The sequence below is a fragment of the Lynx rufus genome, unplaced genomic scaffold (genome assembly GCF_022079265.1).
Source record: "Lynx rufus isolate CCGP_SWC_20201006 ecotype Redwood Valley unplaced genomic scaffold, mLynRuf1.p SCAF_3, whole genome shotgun sequence".
Lineage (NCBI taxonomy): Eukaryota > Metazoa > Chordata > Mammalia > Carnivora > Felidae > Lynx > Lynx rufus.
In genome coordinates, this window is record NW_025814845.1 from 65,307,875 (window position 1) to 65,330,554 (window position 22,680).

The 22,680-nt window shown below is 36.3% G+C and overlaps 1 protein-coding gene across 6 annotated transcripts in view; it reads right to left on the reverse strand.

Annotated features, from left to right (window-relative positions):
- Nucleotides 1-227: 227 nt before the first annotated feature.
- The window catches only part of HELQ (helicase, POLQ like), a 42,205-nt gene continuing 19,752 nt past the window's right edge, over nucleotides 228-22,680 (reverse strand). For 4 of the 6 annotated variants that reach the window (XM_047090500.1, XM_047090502.1, XM_047090501.1 and 1 more), the window contains 9 exons: nucleotides 21,157-21,298; nucleotides 20,613-20,717; nucleotides 14,303-14,525; nucleotides 12,642-12,799; nucleotides 11,339-11,437; nucleotides 8,054-8,227; nucleotides 4,921-5,034; nucleotides 3,885-4,019; nucleotides 228-446 (listed from right to left, as the gene is read on the reverse strand). In XM_047090500.1, coding sequence (XP_046946456.1) covers nucleotides 342-446; nucleotides 3,885-4,019; nucleotides 4,921-5,034; nucleotides 8,054-8,227; nucleotides 11,339-11,437; nucleotides 12,642-12,799; nucleotides 14,303-14,525; nucleotides 20,613-20,717; nucleotides 21,157-21,298 — 1,255 coding nt within the window. In that variant the 3' untranslated portion in view covers nucleotides 228-341. Of the gene's footprint in view, nucleotides 447-3,447; nucleotides 3,626-3,884; nucleotides 4,020-4,920; nucleotides 5,035-8,053; nucleotides 8,228-11,338; nucleotides 11,438-12,641; nucleotides 12,800-14,302; nucleotides 14,526-20,612; nucleotides 20,718-21,156; nucleotides 21,299-22,680 lie in introns of those variants that run through there. The other 2 variants (XR_006964234.1, XR_006964235.1) reach the window with 2 other exon arrangements.

Consider the following 22,680-nt stretch of genomic DNA (forward strand, 5'->3'; position numbering starts at 1 on the left):
AGAGTTTGGAAATCGTGGGAAAATTTTGGGATTTAGTCCAGTTTGATGAAAGGAGGTATTAAGAGAATAATAAAAGGTCTAGCAGCAAAGGCAGGCCAGAGATATGCTGAGGCAATTGGATCTCATTTTGTGGAGGACACTAGATTTCTGAGCAGAGAAATAACGTGCAGGTATCGAAGAAGATGGATTATTAGTGGGAAGGGTGAGAGGTATAGTCAAACATCATCCACAGTTCTTAATGTATAATTAAAATGTATTTTTTCATTTTTAAATTATAGAGAGTCTTTAAGAAAAATATGTCTACTAAGTCAGTCATCTTAGAAAATGCTTGTCAGATGGCTTCATGCCTTCTCGGTGGAAGAGGTAATTCCGGGGAAATCAGAAGGCAATCTCAGCAACTCTTCCACTTCTTCTTGCAAAGCCTCTGCTTTTTCGTGCAACAGCATCTGCAATAAAAAATCAAGGCATGAGACCAAAATATGCATTGCCAGAGAATTGTGAACATTTTTACCACCGTCTATTAGATACTTGAATCTTAATACATCAGCGATGTAGACATTAAAACTAATAATGAGACTGAAAAATAGCCACTTAAGAACAAGTGATTATAGTAAATGAAGCTGAGGCATTGAGTTAAAGCCATTTTAGCTGAGCACTGCATTTGGTACACCAAAAATAAAGGAGGTTTAAGACCCTCAAAGATTTGTTTTATTGAAGACTCAGCCACTTAAAAATTAACTTTTAATCTATAAAATGTAAGACAATTTTGCAAAAATTTAATTAGCTCTTGAAAATGTTATCCTTTATATATGCTTTTTATTATTCCTCAAAGTTTAGTATGCGATCTTTTAAAAACCTATCAGTGTTTCAAAGAAAAATTTTATTCAAGCTCCTAAAATTAACATGGCTAATTTCAAAAGAAACATAAAGAGCCAAGAAAGTAGTTCTAAACGTGGCGCATAGTAAACGTCAATGAATATTTGCTGAGTAATGATTTTCCCCTCTTTCTTTTAAAAACCACAAGTAGGGGCGCCTGGCTGGCTCAGCCAGTAGAACGTGCAACTCTTGATCTTGGGGTTGTAAGTGGGTATAGACATCATTTAAAAAAAAAAAAAAAACCCAAAACCAAAACCCAAACAACAACAACTTTAAGAACAAAAGCCCAGAAATCGAGTGTTTGTATTTGTGCAGCTGGGTTTTGTGTATACTGGGGTGTAGTATTTGCATCACTTCTGTTACAGAAGTTTTATAATAAAAAGTTCCGCAAAATCACGTGGAGGAAAAAATGATACGACAAACCCACTCCAAGCGTGGCATTACATAGCATTATATACAGAAGAGATTAAAATGCAATCAGGTAAGCTTTCCAGTAGCTGAGGTAATGGTGACCACGTAAAACTAATCTCCCAATAGATCCTCTAAAAACGATACAGATCAACAAGACCAAGTAAACTGCCCAAAACTCACGTGTCAGCATTACTAGAATACAGAGAACACCATCAGCTTCAAATTACTTGTAGTTAAAAATACCTGCCAATTTCCAGCAGAACCATTTTTTTTTACAATTTTTTTTTTTAGCTTATTTATTTTGAGAGAGAGAGAAAGCGAGAGAGCACGAGCAAGGGAGGGGCAGAGAGAGAGGGAGAGAGAGAGAATCTCAAGCAGGCTCCACAGTGTCAGTGCAGAGCCTGACTCAGGGTTTGAATTCACGAACTGTGAGATCATGACCTGAGCCAAAGTCAAGAGCCAGACGCTTAACTGACTGAGCCGCCCAGGTGCCCCAGGAATCTGTCGGTGAAATTGTGCTCAAGGAACATCACCTGCACCTAAACTTGATTTAGAATATTAGACCTTGAGCCTGAGTCTGATGCCATAAAGGAATAAATCTTGTAGGGATGAGTATATTTTGCATGTGAGAGAAATGTAAATTATCTGTGACCAGAGAGCAGACATTACAGATGACCGCAGATTATCTGGCACTCCCCTCATGTACAGGTGGGGTCTAATTCCTCTTCCTTTCAATCTGGACTGATCTTAATGGCCTTCTAGTAACAAACAATATACAGCAAAAGTGACACTACACAACTTCCGAGGTTAGTTCAGAAGACGTCCTGCCTTTTCTGCCTCGATCTCTTGAAACGTTCACTCTCTGGACATTTCCTCTTGAAACTGAGCTGCCATGCTATAACAAAACCAAGCCTCATGGAAAGGCCATATGTAGCTGTTCCAGTTGAAAGCCCCAGATAACAGCCATATTTCAATTGCCAGCCAAGTGAATGCGCCATCTTGGATTTCCAATTCAGTCAAGCCTTCAGATGACTACAGCCCCAGTCAAAATCTGACTGTAATTGCATGAGACTCCAAGTGCGAATCATGCTGCTAAACCTCTCCAGAATTAGGATTCTGGAAACATAAGCAAAATAAAATAGCTGTTTTAAGCCACTAAGTTTTTGAGAGAGAGAGAGAGAGAGAGAGAGAGAGAGAGAGAGAACCAGTGGGGAAGGGGCAGAGAAGGAGGGAGAGAGAGAATCCCAAGCAGACTCTGCACTGTCAGTGCACAGCCTGATGTGGGGCTTGAACTCATGACCCTGAGATCATGGTTACTCAAGCTAGTTTCCAAGCAAGTTCAACAGCACACCCTTGGGAGTGTCTGGACAGTTTTGTCAGCATCCCAGCGGGAAGTTTCCTGCTTGCCAGCATCGGCTGCAACACAACGAAGGAACTTATCTGCTGTCCAGTGAGCCACAGCCACACCCTCTCCAATGAAGTCTGAATCCCATCCCCAGGGGGTGGTGTCGGGTGAGGGTTAACATGCTCCTCATGATTCCTTCCCATGTTTGTTGAAGTTCTGTTTACCCCTTAGAAAGCAACCAGTAATCTTTGGTACTAGTTACTAATTCTTTATTTATTTATTTTTTTTAATTTTTTTTTTTTCAACGTTTATTTATTTTTGGGACAGAGAGAGACAGAGCATGAACGGGGGAGGGGCAGAGAGAGAGGGAGACACAGAATCGGAAACAGGCTCCAGGCTCTGAGCCATCAGCCCAGAGCCTGATGCGGGGCTCGAACTCCCGGACCGCGAGATCGTGACCTGGCTGAAGTCGGACGCTTAACCGACTGTGCCACCCAGGCGCCCCCTAATTCTTTATTTTAAATGTTCCTCTTCAAATTACTGTGTGGTTTCCATTCCTAATAATTAGAGCCTGACAGATATACCCCCCCAAAATCAGAAAGTCCAATAACGATGGGGACAGGTCAACAAGACAAATTGGCCTACATCTAGAAAAGGGTAAGTAGGATAGTAAATCACCTAAAACAAGATTATTTAATATGGATGAAAGAAACAGAAAAGAGAAACCTTTGGAGGCAAAGAGAGCTGTTTTCAAATATGTGAAAAACCACCATATGAACAAAGATAACAGAACAGTTCTAGAGGGTAGTACTTACAATGTAATGGTAGACATTGTAAGCAGGCAACATTTAGCCTCATTATCTTGAGATGCTTTTTGTAACACTACAAGTGTCCAAAAATAGAACTGCCTAATTTTTGAGGTTGTAAGCTCCAAGCCAATGTAGGTGCTCAAAGTGGGAAGGCCAGATGTCGGGGATGCTGAGGAAAGGACTTCTGTGAAAAAAGATGAGGAGGCAGAACTCCGTGAGATCCAGCCTTCCTTGTACTTCAGTGAACTCTTGAGATTGTCTAATTTTTAGGAGGTCTTTTTCTCTTTTTAGGAAGCCTTGTATCATAACAGATGCACAGTTTTTATCCACATATTGTGAGTATATGCCTTTGTGTCTTGTAGTTAAATGTTTTTATGTCCAAAGTATAAGGCGATAACACTACAAAATATCATGAAGGTTAAAAAAATGGTTTGTTTGCTTACCTTTGCTGATGAAACAATTTGCTTGGCCTGGCGTCTTGATAAATGATCGATTGTTCTTATTAGCACTTCAGGATTTGCATTAGCTAAGTGCGTTAGACTTTTATAACCTGCATTGTACAACTGTTTTGCTCGACCCTAAAAGGTATTACAAAAATCAGTAGGATTAGAATTTGGGATTAGGAAAAACAATTAAGTGTCTTGCTGAAGGGAAAAATTTCACATGCAAGAGACAGAAACAGACGAAGGTAATAAAGTAAATATGAAAAGATAACACAACAGAACCCTGAGAAATTTTAAAAGATGGATTTGGGTGGTTCCAAACTGCAAGATAGCTTTCTGTGTGGCTTAAGTCAACTGATGTGTGTTGCAATCAGGAATGAGAAACCCATTAAGGCACTCAGGTGAGGGGCACTGGTTCAGACTCCCCATCAACATGTTCTAGTCCAATAGCCTTAAAATGTGTTCACCATCTACTCAGGGGACCACTGGGGTGTGTGTGTGCGCGCACGCGCGTGTGTGTTCCCGAGCAGAAGAATGCTTCTGGTTGAATAACAGAATAAGCTGAAACCAAGAGTTGGTTAAAGACACAGAGCTGAGAAACCAGCTGAGGATGCTTTCTTCTCACCCTCTTAGGAAACGGAAACCAGCCTTGTTGCCACCAAATCACCCCTTCCTGAAACAAGCATCTAGTCTAACCTGACAGAAGGTAATTCGTCATTAGAGTGGAGGAAGGGAGAGATGCTAAGGACGAATGGAAGCACACATATACTTGGGGAGTATCAGTTTTAGCCCCACTGTTACTCTATTTTCACAAATGTGATTTTTCATCAGGGCTGCTGCCAGATTAACAGTGGATTTCTGGGAGGCCATGGCAGCAATTTATTTAAAAAGAAAAACAATCAACTCTCATGGCAAATGAGGAATAAGTCCGTTATTATGACTTACCTCATGATAACACTTCACAAAAGAGTAAAATCTGATTTTCCTGTTAGTTGAAATCATCCCAGTTGGGAAACTGGGATGGGAAGCTACTAACCTCTAAAACTCCAGTCACTTCCATGAGGGGAATGAGCTCTGCCTTTACACAGTAAGTCAACTTCTTGGTAAGTTCTACCAAAAGGGCTTTATAAACCCAAAACTCCTCAAGTTCCTGCAGAACACAAAGAAACATACAGAATTAATTTAAATCTGGCAGGTTATTTCAAAGTTTGGTTGGTGTGGTAATGGGCTCAGAGAGGACGTTTCCTTATGTAAGTTCTGAAACTTGGGGTAAGCCGGAGATGAACAATAATTCCAGGCAAAATTATTCTAAAGAAACACTGCAGAGACAGAGGAATCTGATGAAGTGGTTTTGGGATAAGGAAGAAGATTAAAAACTGAAAAATAGGTCAGTAAGAAGAGTTCTGTTCATTTTTATCAAAACACCAGCGAGTGAATGGATAGTTTTTCTTTCCCAAATGACTGAAAACAATTCCCACCTCTGGGAATTTATCCTGTAGACAGAATATTGCATGTGGAAGAATTCTGATGCAAGATGCAGCAATATTTAAAGCAGCAAAAATATCAGAAGCAATATTTAAGACAATAAAAATAATGGAAACCCTGGGTCAATAACTTAAAGCTGGGTGGGTATTTATTACATTGTCTAATTTTATGTTTGAGATTTTCTAGAATAGTTTTTTTTTTTTTTCAACATTTATTTATTTTTGGGACAGAGAGAGACAGAGCATGAACGAGGGAGGGGCAGAGAGAGAGGGAGACACAGAATCAGAAACAGGCTCCAGGCTCCGAGCCATCAGCCCAGAGCCTGATGCGGGGCTCGAACTCACGGACCGCGAGATCGTGACCTGGCTGAAGTCGGACGCTTAACCGACTGCGCCACCCAGGCGCCCCGCAGAATAGTTTTTTTTTTAAAGGTCACTTTCCAACCTTGGAGTGTCATTGTGAGCACATGTGATACATGGAACAGCATTAGCTGGCTATTTTGTGGTCCCTAGAAAAGCAGTCTGTGCACTAAAGATGACACAGTCAAGAGAAGAAAACCTTGGACAGAACTAGGATCCAGAAACCCTGGCACCGCCTTTGCTCTAGCTTTCCTGTTACATTTGAAAATCTTTCTTCCTCACTAAACTTTATTGGGCTTTCCCATTACTTGTAGTTAAAGGTGCCTTAGCTAATACTATTGATTTTATACTACTTACGTAACTTTTTAAAAAGAAAAAAAAAACACTTTAAAATACTGAAACTATACTCATGAGAGCACAAGTTGTCAGGTAGATTGTTTCCAGGATCAAACATCCAATTATAGTTGTTTTTCAAGTTCAATGTATAGATTCTTTTACTTGAACACTTCTATGCAGCTGAAGTCCTTATAGTCCTAAGTAAACTAAGGATGGAATATTAGGGGAAGTGCCTTTATATACGAAGAACAACAAACATAGAAAACTCAAGAAAACACATTTTAAAGGCTAGCCTCTCCTTATTACCCATAGTTTTTGTCTATAGCTTAGCTAGCATGTGATTAGAGAATGTGAGCTAATGTCTAAAACTCAGCATAAGTAGGAGGTATTTAGAAATGTGAATTTGCTAAAATAATTATCATTCACCCCAAAGTCAAGTATTTTGGATTATTTACTCATTAGTACATATTATAGAGTTAATTGCCATTATACATACACAGAATATGGGGATTTAAGATGGGGAAAGTGAAGATTTTAAACTTAAAAATAAAATTCATGGGGCAGCTGATTGGCTTAATCGGTTAAGTGTCCGACACTCGATTTGGCTCAGGTCACAATCTCATGGTTCATGAATTCAATCCCTGCATCGGGCTGTGTGCTCATGGTGTGGAGCCTGCTTGGGATTCTCTCTCTCCCTCCCTCTCTGTCCCTCCCCCAATCACTCTCATGCTCTCTCTTTCTCTCTCAAAATAATAAACTTTTTAAAAAACCATAACATATATACTTTAAAAAATAAATAAAATTCATGGGAGGAAAATGTTTTTAAAAAATTGAGTATAGGAACAAATACAGAAAGGATTATTACACTGCTCAATTAGAAGAAATTTAAATGAGCAAAAAAAAGGCTTATATTATAAATTCATCAAAAAAATTATCCAAGAAGAAAAATCTGATAAGCTTTGTTGTGTTATTTAAGGACACTCTGAAAGCTTCTTTTAGGAAAGTCACCCAAATGCATATGGCCAAAATAGCTTTCTTCTTGAATTATCTTATAAACTAAACACTTGACATAGAAACCTAAAGCAGCTGCCAAATGCTGGAATCAAAAATGACAAAATACTATGGAAATCAAGACAGCATGGTCCCACAGAGTCACAAAGTAGCTGCCGGATATTGGTAACACACTAATGAAATACTTTACATGGTTATCACTCATGAGAAGGATTCTCCCACAGATTCTACATCAATGGAGAACTGTTGTTTTAAAAGTTGATTTCAAATACTTGTAACTATTAAAAATTTTTTTTAATGTTTATTTTTATTTTTTGAGAGAGAGAGAGAGACAGAGAGTGTGAGTGGGGGAGGGGCAGAGATAGAGGGAGCCACAGAATCCAAAGCAGGCTCCAGGCTGTAAGTTGTGAGCACAGTGTGAGGCAGGGCTCGAACTCACAGACTGTGAGATCATGACCTGAGCCGAAGCAGACGCTTAACCAACTGAGCCACCGAGCACCCCTTTAACTTTTGTTAAGTTTATTTATTTATTTTGAGAGAGAGAGAGAGACAGAGAGTGATTGGGGGAGGGGCAGAGAGAGAGGAAGAGAGAGAAAATCCCAGGCAGGCTCTGCGTTGTTAGAGCAGAGCCCTACATGGGGCTTGAACCCACAAACTGTAAGATCATGACCTGAGCCGAAACCAAGAGTCAGATGCTCAACCCAATGAGCCACCCAGGTGCCCCCAAATACTTGTAACTATTAACAGTGGTTCTAAGAGTAGGGATAACTAGGTGCTTTCTACTTGTTCACTATATATTTTAGTTGATTTTGTCATTTTTGTATCTTTACTATAAGCTAGTATATATAGTACTTTTTAAGCAGATAAAAACAAGTATAAGTCAACAATGAGAAAATAATGACTAAATGGTTTATGAGTTTGGTAGCAGTTAAAACAAAAAGATGCACAAAGCATGTGTCATCTGTTTAATGGAATTACCTCACAGAAATGTAGCACACAAGAGGAGAACGTGGCAGCTCCAGTAAGAAGACTCTGTATATATCCTCGAGGCATGTTAAATTTTTCAGACACACTCCAAATGTTGGTCTCTTTGAGCAGGGCATAAAGAACAAAAGACAGGTATAGTCTGTTGACAATGTCCTTGTCCACCTTCTAGAAAGACACAATCAAATAAATTTATGTACTGGACCTGATAAAAATGTACATTATGTTGAAATTGGACAAAGGTAATGGGAATGAAGTTACACTACAGGAAAGTAAGAATAGAATGATTCCACAGAAATAAAACTAAGTTCTAACATATGTACTTTATAGTAATTCAAATTACCATTTTTCCATGTATAAAAAAAAGAAATGTGCCAAATTATTTCCAATTTAAACTTCCTTCTACAGGGAAGGTGGAGTGGGCTGGATTGTGTTTGTTCCCCGCCCCCCCCCAAAAGATATGTTTAAGTCCTAACCTGTGGTACCTGTGAATGTGATGTTATTTGGAAATAGGATGTTTGCAGATGTAATTAGTTGAAGATCTTGAGATGAAATCATCCTGGATTTACGGTAGACTACCTTTGGGGCTTTGTATTCAATGACTGGTGTCTTTATAAAGAGGAGTGGACACAGAGTGACACAGACAAGAAGGCAATGTGAAGATGGCACTGTCCAATGGAGACACTGGGTGGGGGGATGCATTTACAAGCCAAGGGATGCCACAGATTGCCAGCAACCACCAAAAGCTAGGAGACAGGAAAGAGGTTTTCTTCCTTAGTGCCTCCAGAAGGAGCCATCTTGATTTCAGATGTCTGGCCTCCTGAACTGTGAGAGAATAAATTTCTCTTGTTTTAACACACTGAGTTTGTGCTAATTGTTACAGTAGCCCTAGGAAAAAAGTACAGGAAGGGAAGGAGTTGGGAAGGCTTTTATATTTACTGTGCTATTTGTAGGTTGTATGTATGTGTGAATGTGATTAGACAAATGCATTTATTTAGAAAGGTATGTTAATAAGTTGTCCACATTGTAAACTAAGAGTAAATGTTGGATTCTGTGATTTCCACATGGTTATGATAATTAATGTTTCCAAAGTTAAAACACTGACAGAGAAAAACTCTCCTATAGTTGACAATTTGTGTACCTGCTTTTGCCTATGGTGTCTAGGGACCAGTTCATGTGTAAAGTATTTCATAGTCAATATCAAGCTACCTTAGAAACTGAGTAGCTCATGCTTAAAGTCAGAGTAAAGAAAGGATGATCTTGAGAGAGAAAAAGTCAGTATAAAATATAAGATGATATCCTCTATGATAATAAAAGAATGTTTGGGATGAGAACTTAGGGTGGCATATCGAAGGCTGCATGAATTACAGATTCTGCATGTTGATACTGGATCACCTTTTAAAAAGCATTAAGCTGAAAAATCATGATAGCTGAATTGCCAGTAGGGAGAGATTGCTTTTTAATTTCCAATTTTAGTGCACCTTCATTATTAACTATAATTTGAGTCAAAGTAGATTTTGCTTAGAATGGATTTTCTAAGCCAAGAAAAGTGATAGAATTATATTACATGGTAAGATAAGATGTTTTATGCCAATTTCAAGATCTTTTACAAGAAATGTGTAAAGAAAAGTAGAGATGTCATTTCAATGTGGAGAAATAAAGTTGATTTTAAGTAAATATGTTCTCTAGAATTTAAATCAACTGAACATTTATTGACTATGTTTCATTAAAATGCAACAAAAATAAATTCTGATTTAAGTTTTAAAAGATGTATTATTCTAATAGGATTTTATAAATGTTTATTATTTGGTAATGAGTTCTAAATTAATATGATTTTGTTTTCATTTTATATTTTAAAGTTGGATATAAAAGGTTTGTTTTAAGAAATATTTTTATTTAACATTTTAAACATTTAAAACAATGTAGCTATTTCTGAGGTAAAAGACTCAATCAAAATACTGGGATGACATGAACACTGAAACATATATTTATAATTTTATGATATAGCAGTACCTGAGACAGGGCATCAGTTAATTCAAATGTGAGTGAACACCACTTTCACTTTGCAAAATATAATTAGTATTTATGTAAATTCAAAGATATAGGGGGAAATGGTAGGTAAGATAATTAGGTTTCAATAAAGATTGGATTACCAGAAAAAATTAAAAATGAAAAAAAGTATATTATAAGGTGGAAAATGATATTAACTTAAGGAATTTGAAGGTATATTTGCCAGAGAATCATTTCCATTCCTCTTAAAGTTAGTGTATTAGACGCTTCATATGTGTTGACTAAACTTCAAAACCCCTAAATATAAGATATTGCACAAAAAGTATTAACTTATCCACTTCAACCTTCTACAGAAGATACTTCAAGTACTAACTAGACTGGGAGTTCTTTAAGGACAACAAACAACAATAACAAAACCCTCAAACCCATCCTGTCTTAGAAGCCCTGACACCAAGCAGAAGGCCTAATAAAAAGTTTCTAGGGGTGTAAAAAAAAAAAAAAGTTTCTAGAGGGGCACGTGACTGGCTCAGTCAGTAGAGTGTTTGATTCTTGATCTCGGGGTTGTGAGTTTGAGCCCCATGCTGGGCATAGAGATTATTTAAAAAAAAAAAAAAAAGCTTTGGGGCGCCTGGGTGGCGCAGTCGGTTAAGCGTCCGACTTCAGCCAGGTCACGATCTCGCGGTCCGTGAGTTCGAGCCCCGCGTCAGGCTCTGGGCTGATGGCTCAGAGCCTAGAGCCTGTTTCCGATTCTGTGTCTCCCTCTCTCTCTGCCCCTCCCCCGTTCATGCTCTGTCTCTCTCTGTCCCAAAAATAAATAAACGTTGAAAAAAAAAAAATTAAAAAAAAAAAAAAAGCTTCTAGAAAATACCTTTTTCTCCCTTGAACTGAACTTATTTCAGGATTATATACTATGATAAAAACATTTTATAAGTATTTTACAATTTTTATAATGTAAGGCATCAGTAGCTTAAGAAAAATAAGGCTTACTTTCTCCTATGACAAGAAGCTTATATGTGCATGACAGTGTTTCAGAAATACAAAGGTATACCCACAAAAAAAGAACATCACATCATCCAAAAATAAATACTATTTTTAAAAAATGCCCAAATTTCTGGTCCTGAGAATGTTTTAAAAAATAAACTGGGAATTATATTAACTTAAAGAAAAAAAACATGAAACAAAAAGATCAAATCAACAAAAGAGAGGATATAACAGCATTAATTTTGTTAAATCAACTTATTTAGGAAGAGAAAAAAAAAACTATGGTACCTTCTTTATAGCTTGACCTGATGCTTTCTTCCCAATAAAGTTTTCAGAGACTCCAAGAAGAGCAGCTACATTTTGTTCTGCTGGACTGAGCTGGCTAAACTACATTAAAAAAGTAAACATAGAGATAAATCAAACTGTAACTTTTAAAAATTCACCACTTGAACCAAATCCAGTATTTCCTGTGATATTACATTTTCATGGTTTTAAAAGATAGGAAGAAACGACACAAATTTTATTAACACATATTTCAAGCTCAAAAAATGTTACTAAAATATAACATATATTAGTAGAACATTTAAAGACAGAGTCACAAGCACTATGACCATGGACTATGGTTTCCATGGACTATGTGGTTATGTTTAATACTGAGATGTTTGGGGGAGAGAGAGAAGAGAGTTAAGCTTTTGAAAGTAAACGCATTGTATAGTACCACTTCAAAAAACTTAGTTATAGGATGCATGGGTGGTTCAGTGGCTTAAGTGCCAGACTCTTGATTTTGGCTCAGGTCAGGATCTCATGGTTTGGGAGATTGAGCCCCACGTCCGGCTCTGTGCTGACAGCGAGAGGCCTGCTTGTGAGTCTCTTTCTCCCTGTCTCTCTGCCCCTCCCCTGCTCATGAGCGTGTGCCCTCACTCTCTCAAAATAAATAAACATCAAAAAAAAAAAAAACAACAAAAAAAAACTTAGTTACAATTTAAAAATATGACATTAAAAAGAAAGTTAATTTCCTGCAATTAAAAGCCACATACTGCCTCTGCCTCATACATGTTCATGTCTCTGCCCTGTTATAGTAGAATCATAACAAACCATACTCGACCACCTGGTTTTGTGACAAGCAGGATCAGTTCCACCTTGCTATTGGTGATAAAACTGACATTCCTTCTCAGGTGTTAACATCACTGGATCCATCATGCTTGGCTCTGATAGAGCTGTCATATAATTAAACTCTCAAAAAACAACTTTCACAATTTTCTTCACATTCTAGGCATTATAAAATGGAGTGGTCACCAAATCATAACAATAACTATCTTTGGGAAATGGGACCAGGGATGATCTTCTTTTCTTTTTTGGACCTTTCTTTATTTTTTCTATAATGAACATGTTCATATTTAACAGAAAAGTACTATTTAAGTTAAATAAACCAAAAATGCTATGGCCATATTACTATTTTAAAAACTGAAACATGAAAGGCCCAGTTTCATATATATTTTAGCAGAGAAAAAAAAGTGAATAATCACTTAACAAAAATTACATCATCATTAATAAATAAAATAGTCTATATTGAAGAACCTTGTATTCTCACCTGCCTGAAGTATATCATCCAGTCTGGGTCACACTGAGAAGCCATATCATAGGGAGTTGTTAGGTAAATTAGGTGAAGAAGGCTTTCCAGTACAAGTCCTTCGAGACCTTTCTTCAAGTCTCTGTAGAGAACGTCACAATAAGCCAAATCTATAGTTCCTAAAAGAAAGATACACACATTTATATCTCATAATTGCCAAAGAGGAAAAAAGGTGAATTTTAAAAAGGTCTTATTTAGAAGTTACCTAAATGTAGCAAAAAGTCTTTAAAATCTCTTTAAAAAATGTTTTTTGAGTCCAGTATAGTAACTGTGTTATATTAGTTTCAGGGGTACAATGTAGTGATTCAACAATTCTATATATTACTTGGTGTTCATCATGATGAGTGTACTCTTAATCCCCTTCACCTATTTCACCCATCTGCCCCACCAAAACCACTTCTTAGCTAATTCAGCACATTTGGAGGCCATTTTGATTGTATATATCAACATTTAACAAGTACATACCAACTACTCTGTTTTTGGAAATCTAACCCAGAGAAACATTTCCACACATACCAAAAATACATACACGGAGATGCACACTGCAGCTTTGTTTATAATTGAGAAAAATAAAAAACAGTGCAAATGTCCGTCAACAGGAGAATGGCTAATTAAATTACAGAATTCACAGTATGGATGATTACAGTAGAAAAAGAAAAATGAGGTATATTTAGAGGGACTGACATGTTAAGATTCTCCTAATATTTTAAGTGAGAAAAGCAACTGCCAAAAAATGCTTCCAGCTATGATTTCATTTTTAAAAATAAAATATAAAATAATATGTAAATTATATGCATAAATAGATGCATAAAATAATCTATACACATGTACACACACACACATATATATACACATACACATACTAATCTATATATAAGATAATACATGGAAGGATACACATCAAATTACTAACAGTGGTTGCCCCTGGGAGAGTGGAAATGGGGCAGGAGAATGGGATTTTCCTTTACATAATTCTAAGTTCTAAGGATCTTTTTAAACAATAGAAATGTATTATTTTTCATTAAGTAAATTATGATGTAGCCATTAAGAAAAAACTATTCACTGTCATACCATGGAATAATTTCCAAGATATTATATTAAGCAAAAAAAGCAAATTCTGGAATACAAATGATTGTTTATTTAAAAGCAAAAGCTTAAGAAAATCTTAAATTTGTATATATGTATATATTAGGTTTTGAAATGAAATGTACAGAAAATGTCTGAAAAGACATACACCAAATGGCTATTCTTGGTAGGATATTCAGATTTGTATGATTGCTAGGGGAGAAGGGTATGAAGTGGGATGACCATCTTTTCCCTCAAATACTTCTGCAGTACCCTAAATTACTTGTAATTCAACTTTTTATTTACTAAAAAAACTTTTTTTAAAAGTCAGCTCTACCTGCAAGAACTCATGACCCCAAGATCAAGAGTCGCATGCTCTACCAACTGAGCCAGACAGGCTCCCGTATTTTTCAACTTTTAAAAGCTAAAGTAGTTTGACAGTTTATAAACTTAATGCTATTAATATGAACTTACAATTCCAATTTAAAGAAACAGAATGATGTAATTTCTATTTTTTTTCCCAGCACATTTCCTCAGAAAGTTAGGGAAACTCTTACCCTTAAAAGAAGCTCGTCCCAGTTTTGTAATATGAAAACTATGTTGGAAATCTTCTTCAGACTTATCAGTAGTGTCTTTTTGTAGGAGTCCTTTTTCTGTCAGGTACCTAAGTGATTCCACAGTTATTTCCCACAGGCTTTTTTCTTTCAACAAAATTTTTTGCTGAACACCAAAAAATGTACCATTCATAAAGTGATATATGTCATCAAGATTTGTTGCAACCTGAAACAATTCAGGACATCATTGGGACATGTCCTTAATTCAAGGCATCATTTTGAATGCATGTTAATCTCCATACCTCAAAATTATTGAAATAAATTATATAAAGTCAACATACTTGCATATATAAAGATAATTTTACAGTGGGATTTTGAAATTAATAAGAAACAAGTTAAAGAAGTTATCATATTCATACTTTTTATGAACATCTACAGTTTTCATTAAAAAACTGCTCAGATTTTTGAATAATTTTTCACAGTAATCTCCAAAGCTGTGCTCTCTGTTTACTCTCCAGCCAATTATCCCAAATTCCCACTCAACCTCCTTCAGAAATCCCTTCACCTCTTCCTTTCAAGCCACCTGTGCAAGCATTCTTTAGCAATAAAAATTGTATTAAAACACACACACACACACACACACACACACGTAAAACACAACTGAAAGTCTCCTCTGAAACAGGATCAGGCAATACCTCCAACATATCACCTAAAAATAAACAGTTTTCTCTTTTTGTCTCTCTTACCCCTGCTCTTTTGCTGCCTGTCTCTCCTCCCCCTCGTAGTCACTATTTAAAATCTATAATGGCAATTATAAGTAATACTTAACCCTCCATTTGGTATTCAGATGTAGAGTTGATGCTAAATTAGAATAATATTATATTAGCCAATTTCAATGAAATCAGCATATTATACTAAAATATAGTCAATCAATAAGCATATTTTTCTCACAATTCTGGTGATAGTTTCAATTGGAAAACTTAAGTAGTTATTTCATACTAAACCAATATGAGGGTTAACAAAAAAATATGAGGCACAGACATTTCCTATTGCTTTTCTTCCTTTTAATAAAACTCATTCTTTTTTTTTAAACATTTATTTATTTATTTGGGAGGAGGCAGAAAGAGAGGGAGAAAGATAATCCCAAGCAGGCTCTGTACTGTCAGTGCACAGCCCAATGGGGGGCTTGAACCCACAGACCGTGAGATCATGACCTGAGCCAAAATGAAGAGTCTGACACCCAACCGACTGAGGCACCCAGGCACCCCTTAATAAAATTCATTCTTAATATAGTATTCAATTAAGCCAAAACTGCAGTTTTAAGATATTCAAAACTGATACTCAGTTTGTAGATTATTACTTAATTCAAAGGTATGCAGGAATCAGAGATAAAACATACAGGGTGTCTGAAATATGGCTGTGATAAATAAATGATACCTAGAGGCTCCCTGAATGCCATGGCCCAACCACTGTTATGTCGTCTCATTAATTCCTGGAGTTTCCTTCTCTTCCACTAAAGCATGGATCTAGTCTCTCCAGGGCTGCTCATCTGTACCTTCCTGTACCTGCTGCCCAAGTCACAGACCTTGCCCTTCTTGCCTCTCACCCCTCTTCTACCTGGTTGTTCCTGTCCAGAGGACTTGATTTCTGCTTCAATTCCAACTCTAAAGGTTTTCCTGTTCTCTGCCTTCTTTCACAACTGGAGCCCTGTTGTGAACCCCTTCCCCAAGGTGTAAGAGGACCCCTGATGACCTGTCCCTCTCACGACTGGGTCCAGTTTCTTGAGTTCTGCCTCTTATGGGCAGGCGTGGAACAACAGCCGCCTACCTGCTAGTCTCCTGAACCAACTGCTGCCTGGACTTCTTGCTGCTGTACTCCAGCTGTTAAAACAGAATTTAAATGCAACTGTTGTTCCCAGTAGATCTTGCATTGCCAGGCCCATAAAACCACACCCTTGTGGCCAAGTCAGGTCTCCCAGTCTCCCTGTTACCTGAGTGTGCTTGTCTTAAGTGAAGTCCCAACTCCCTCCCAATTTCACTGCTTTTTGCTGAGTCCTAACTCATATACGTATTTGTCAGGGTATGTATTATGAATATTTCCTCCATGCTTTTCATTTTTTAGCAGTGTCTTTTGAAGATAATTTAAAAAATTATGATGAAGTCTATTTCATTCATTTTTTTCTCTTCACGGTTTATGTTTTTTGTTTCCACGTAAGAAATCTTAACCCAAGGTAACAATTTACTCCTATATGTTCTTCTAGGAGTTATATTTTAGCTTTTATTTAGGTCTATGATCCACTTTGAGTTCATTATTTTGGACAAAATTAGAGTGAGGTAAGAGTAAAGGTTATTTTGTTGTTGTTGTTCTATGCAGATATCTTGTCAGTACAGCACCATTTGTTGAAAAAAAAAAACTATCCTTTGTCCATTTAAATATCTTGGCACCTTTTGTTAAAAACTGATCATATATGAGGAATGCCTGGCTGGCTCCGTTGGTAGAGCATCAACTCTTGATCTTGAGGTCCTGAGTTCAAGTCCCAGTTGGGTATAGAGATTACTTAAAAAAAAAAAAATTTTGATCATATATGTGTGGGCCTAATTCTGGACTTACTAGTCTATTGTTCTATATGATCCTTGCACCAATATCACACTGTCTTGATTACTGAAGCTTTATAGTAAATCTTGAAGTAGTATGAACACTTGTTTTTTCACAAAATTAAATTTTGGCTATTCCACTCCTTGCATTCCCAAATAAATTCTATCAGTCTTCAATTTCCACAAACAAGCTTGTTGAGATTTTGACTGGGATTGCACTAAATTTATAGACTTTGGATGTAACATCTGATCAAAACTGAAAATTCCAATTCTTGAATATGGTACCTCTCTCTATTTACTTAGGTCTTTAATTTCTCTCAGCAGTTTTACAGTTTTGAGTATATAGGACTCACACACAGTAGTTAAATTTATCCCTAAGTGTTGCATGTTTTGGATGCTATTGTAAATGGAGTTGTTTTTCCAATTATTTGTAGTGAGTATACAGATACGATTGAGTTTTGTACACTGACTTTGTATCCTATGACACTGCTGATTACACTCTAGCTTTTTTTGTACATTCCTTTGGGTTTTTCTTGAACCTATGATCAGCAAATAAGACAGTTTTACTTCTTGCTTTCTAATCTATGTACCCTTGTTTTTCTTCTGTCTTGTACTGGCTATGATTTCTGATATATCCTGAAAAGCAGTGTGAAAGTAGACCTTTTTTTTCTTTTCTGATCTTAGAGGGAAAAACATGTAGTCTTTCACCATTAAGTGTGATGTTACCAGCAGTGGTTTTTTGTTGTTGTTGTTGTTCTGTTTTTATTTTTTTTTTTTAATTTTTTTTTCAACGTTTATTTATTTTTGGGACAGAGAGAGACAGAGCATGAACGGGGGAGGGGCAGAGAGAGAGGGAGACACAGAATCCGAAACAGGCTCCAGGCTCCGAGCCATCAGCCCAGAGCCCGACGCGGGGCTCGAACTCACGGACCGCGAGATCGTGACCTGGCTGAAGTCGGACGCTTAACCGACTGCGCCACCCAGGCGCCCCTGTTGTTCTGTTTTTAAATAAACACCTTTTATTGAGTTGATGATGTTCTCTTCTAATTTGCTGAGTTTTTATCATAAGTGGGTGTTGAATTCTGTCAAGTAAATAATAACATTGAATTTTGAATGTTAAACCAACTTTGCAATACTGGAATAAACTCTGATTGTGTTGCTGTATTACTAATACTTTGATAAGGATTTTTATTATCTATTTTTACTATAGATATGTAGTTTTCTCTTCTTGTAATATCTTTGTCTGGTTTTGGTATCAGGATAATGCTGATCTCAAAAGATGAGATGAGCAGTGTTCCCTCTTCCTCTACTTTCTGGAAGAATATGTGTATGATTGGTATTATTTCTTCCTTAAATGTTTGATAGAGTTTACCAGTGAAGTCAGTTGAGCCTGGAATTTTCTTTGTGGTAAGTTTTAAGTTGTAAATTCAATTTCTTTAATAGATATAGGACTATTTAGACTTTCTGCTGCTACTTCAGTCAATTTCAAAAATTGTGTCTTCCAAGAATTTTCCCATTTCATTTAAATAATTGAACTCATTTTTCAGCATTCAAGGATACAATTATTTCAGGATTATTCATTACTATCCTTTTAATATCTCTAGGATCTTTAGTGATGACCCTCCTTTCATTACTGATATTGGTAATTTATGTGTTCTCTCTTTTCCCTCTGTTATCAAATCAGTCAATAATCTTACTGATCGTTTCAGAGAGCTAGCTTGTGTTTTCATTATTTTTATTCTCCAGTTTGTCTATTTTTTATTTCATTTTTGCTTTTACTAATTATTTCCTTCTTTCTACTTGGGCTTTTTCCCCCCCACGTTCCTAAAGTAAAACTTAGACCCTGAATTTAGATTTTTCTTATATTCTAATAAGCATCTAAAGTTATAAATGTCCTTTTCAGCACTTCTTTGGCTTCATGCCACTAATTTTGGTATATCTGTTTCCATTTTCATTCCATCGTAAATATTTTCTAATTTCCCTCGGAATTTCTACTTTGACCACTGGTCAAGTGTGCTATTTAATCTCCAAATATTTAGGAAATTCCCTGTTATCCTTCTATTATTGCTGGTATACTATAATTGCTTTCATTAGACACAATACTATATTGGATTTCAATCCTTTTAAATGTATTGAGACTTGTCTATGATCTCAGAATATGGTCTACATTGGTGAAATATTTCCCATGCACTTGAGAAATATTTCACACACACACACACACACACACACACACACACACACACAATGGTACACTGGAAAGAGTACAGGCCAGCATGGCAGGAAACTAAATTATAGTCCCATCTAAACCATAATTCACTGAATGATCTTAGACTACTCACCAGTTTTCTGAGTCTGTTACCTTATCTAATATATAAATGGAATAAGACTTGATGGTCTTTATGATCTCTTCCTCCTTTACTAATTCCTTAGCAACCTCCCTATTGTAAGGATTTATTACATTATACATGGATTACTACAATTACTTTTAAACAAGTCTTGCAATACTTCTGCATGCTATTATCCCCATTTTACAGATAAGGCAACTGAGCGAGGTTTACGAGAGAGCTAATACCTTACCCAGGGTAGTAAGAGACAGAGTTGGGACTGGGACACAGGTATGTGTGATATCAGAGCTCTTGCTCTCAACCACCACACTTTACTAATGCTCCACTGATACGTGTCACAACTCTTTAGGCTACTATTTAAGCATGCTCTCCTATCTTCCCCAATTTATAGCACACAATCTGGCCCAACTTTTCCCACCCAACCTGCACTTCTTCAGGATCTGTAGGCCTTCTCTAGAGCTACAGAATCTAGTCTGTTGACTGATACCCCACATCATCTTTAGCTTTCTCATCATTCATTCTATGTTAAGTACCTGGAATAGCTTATTCTTTCCCTCTGCTTATCTACAACTTCTACAACTTCTTCTTTTTTTTGAGAGAGAGAGAGAGCATGCGAGCAGGGGAGGAGCAGAGAGAGGGAGAGGAGAAAGGGAGAAAGTCTTAAGCAGGCTCCATGGTCAATGTGGAGCTTGATGTGGGGTTTGTGGGGCTTGTGGGGCTCAATCTCAGGACTGTGAGATCATGATCTGAGCTAAAATTAAGAGTTGGATGCTTAGCCAACTGAGCCGCCTAGGTGCCCTGACAACTTCTATCTCCTTCACTACCTAGCACTGATTTCTTTTCTTCCTTATAACCTTTCACTATTCTGAAAAAGAATTTTAACCCTAAAAAAGAATTTTAACTCAAGAGTAACCCTAAAAGAGAGCTAATCTCTAAGAAAAGGAGTGTTTTCCTAGTGTGCCTTTTCTTTTTAAATTTGTTGTCTGATAAAGGCTATACTGATCTCACAAATGTTTATAATATCCTAGAATGATCACAGGACAACAGGTGAACCTTATTCCTCACAAAGGTAGAGATGATGGATTACCCCACATCAGGACCCATGTCTTTACAGCTTCTTATAATCCCCAGAGTCTCCAAAAAGTCTCTCACTTGTAATGATGCCCAGTTATGATTTGTTGATTTTTCATATTTCATACAACTCAAAGCATTAAAAATGCAGATATAAATCTAGATTCAGATTTAGCATGTCAGGCTGTTCTTTTCCACATTAGATTAGAGGTTAGCATTTTTTTCTACTTTACAGTTCTCATAACTTTTAAATCTCTATTATCTCACATAACAGTAATAAGATTTAAAAATATTGAAAAATACCTTCAAACCAATTAAAGAGAGAAACAAAGTTTGGATTCCCTTAGTGAATTCTTGAACAAGATGGCTATAACAGTTTTCCAATGGTCTGCTTATTAACTCCAATACCTACAAAAGTTAAAGCAATATTATGTTTTGTGTTATTATAAAAAAATAAAGTGTTCTATATAAAATTTTCTATTTTGCATAGATCTTGTAGAAGCAGGGGGAATTTAAAGACATAAAAACAAACAAATAAGAATTTAGCAGGTGTTTTCATGAAAATGGAAGAAAGATAAATAGGGAAAATACTTTTTCTTGCTTGCCTGAAATACAAAAGTATTCAAACTACTTGTTCTAGTTCTTAATCATAGAGGAGAAACACTATTTAAATAAATATTAATAAATTTTAATATTTTATAATATATTACTATTTTATATAATATTTAATATTATAAATATTAATAAAATTAATAAATTTTTAAAGGATGATATATATCATAAAAGAGCTACAACCAAAGACCAAAATGAGACAAAATGATTAACCACCAACTGGATTGATTATTACCTGTTGCTTGTCTTTTTCTTGCAGTATAAGGATACTCTCCCCAATAGAATCTATCCCAGCACGGCCAGCTCGGCCAATCATCTGTTTATATTGGTTCCTCTTTAAAAACTCCTTGGCAACATAGGGAGCTCTTAAAATAACTCTATGGAATTGATAATATTAATTAAAAGTGATACTCCATCTATGATAATAGCACCTATCTTTTAAATTCTGTATTATTTATCTGGTATTAAATTTAATGACATGTTAACTCAAAATAATAACTATTTTAACATGTTAACTCAAAATAATAATGACTACTATTTACCAAGAACCTGTGACGTCCTAGATTCTTTATATACATTATCAGTAATTCTTACAAAATTCTTGGTAATAATATTCTTTATTATTTTATTTTATCTTATTTTTTTACAAAGGGGCTAACTGAAGCACAGACAAGCTAAGTGGATTACCTCAACCCACAAAACTAGTAATTACCAGAACTATGGTCTGAACATGTTGGCCTAGCTACAAAGCTTATGATCGTCACTAGAACAACAGTCTCCAAAGATTTTTGATTCTATACTTCATAAATGAAAAATCTGACCATGCACTATGAACATATGCCTGCTTATGTATGTATGTATATATTTATATTACTGTCAACTATATAAAATTACAAGTTTCAACCGTTTTTGATGTACAAACATGGTACTTTCAATCCTGCTCATGTATATAAAAGTCTGTAGCTAGTTTTCCTGCTCAAAAGTGAGAGGAAACCTGTCATTTATCTACTAACCAACCTACTCTTTTATTTGTAAATCTCTATGGACAGCCAAGATTATAAACACTTGAAGAAAACTAAGGACATAAAAGAAACACAAGAATATGCAGAAACAGGGAACAGAAAGAATTCTTAAAAATTCTGATCAGTATTCACAGAAAATTCTAGAGGCTATTATATTCACAATATGAGAACAGACTATTACAAATGAAGAGCAATAAGAGAAGATAGTTCTTGGAAATTAAGAAACAATTTTAAATTCATTAAAAAATTCAAAGATGGACTGAATAATGAATGAACACAGTTAATGGAATACAATAAAAAACTGATCTTGTCACATAGAAGTAAAGTTGAAGAAATCACATAGCTCATATAGACTGAAAACTGTGTAAGAAAACTTGAGAGATTTGAAAGCCCAATCTACCAGGCTTCAACCCTGTCCAAGGAAGTTACAAAAACAGAGAACAGAGATAATGGAAAAAAAAGAAAAAGCCAAACAAAAAATAAGATGAAGGCATAAAACTTTTTTGGGGGGAAGGGAGGAGAGGGTGCAAGTGAGTCAGGGGCAGAGAGAGAGAGAATCCCATGAGAGGCAGAGAGAAAGAGAGAGAGAAAGAGAGAGAGAGAGAAGCGGGGCTCACCCGGGGCTCCTGTTTCTGTTTTTCTTTTTTTTTTTTTTTAATTTGAAGTGGGGCTCGTGCTCACCTGATGCAGCACGCATGCTCACCCAAAGCAGGGCATGAGCTCACCTGATGTGGGAC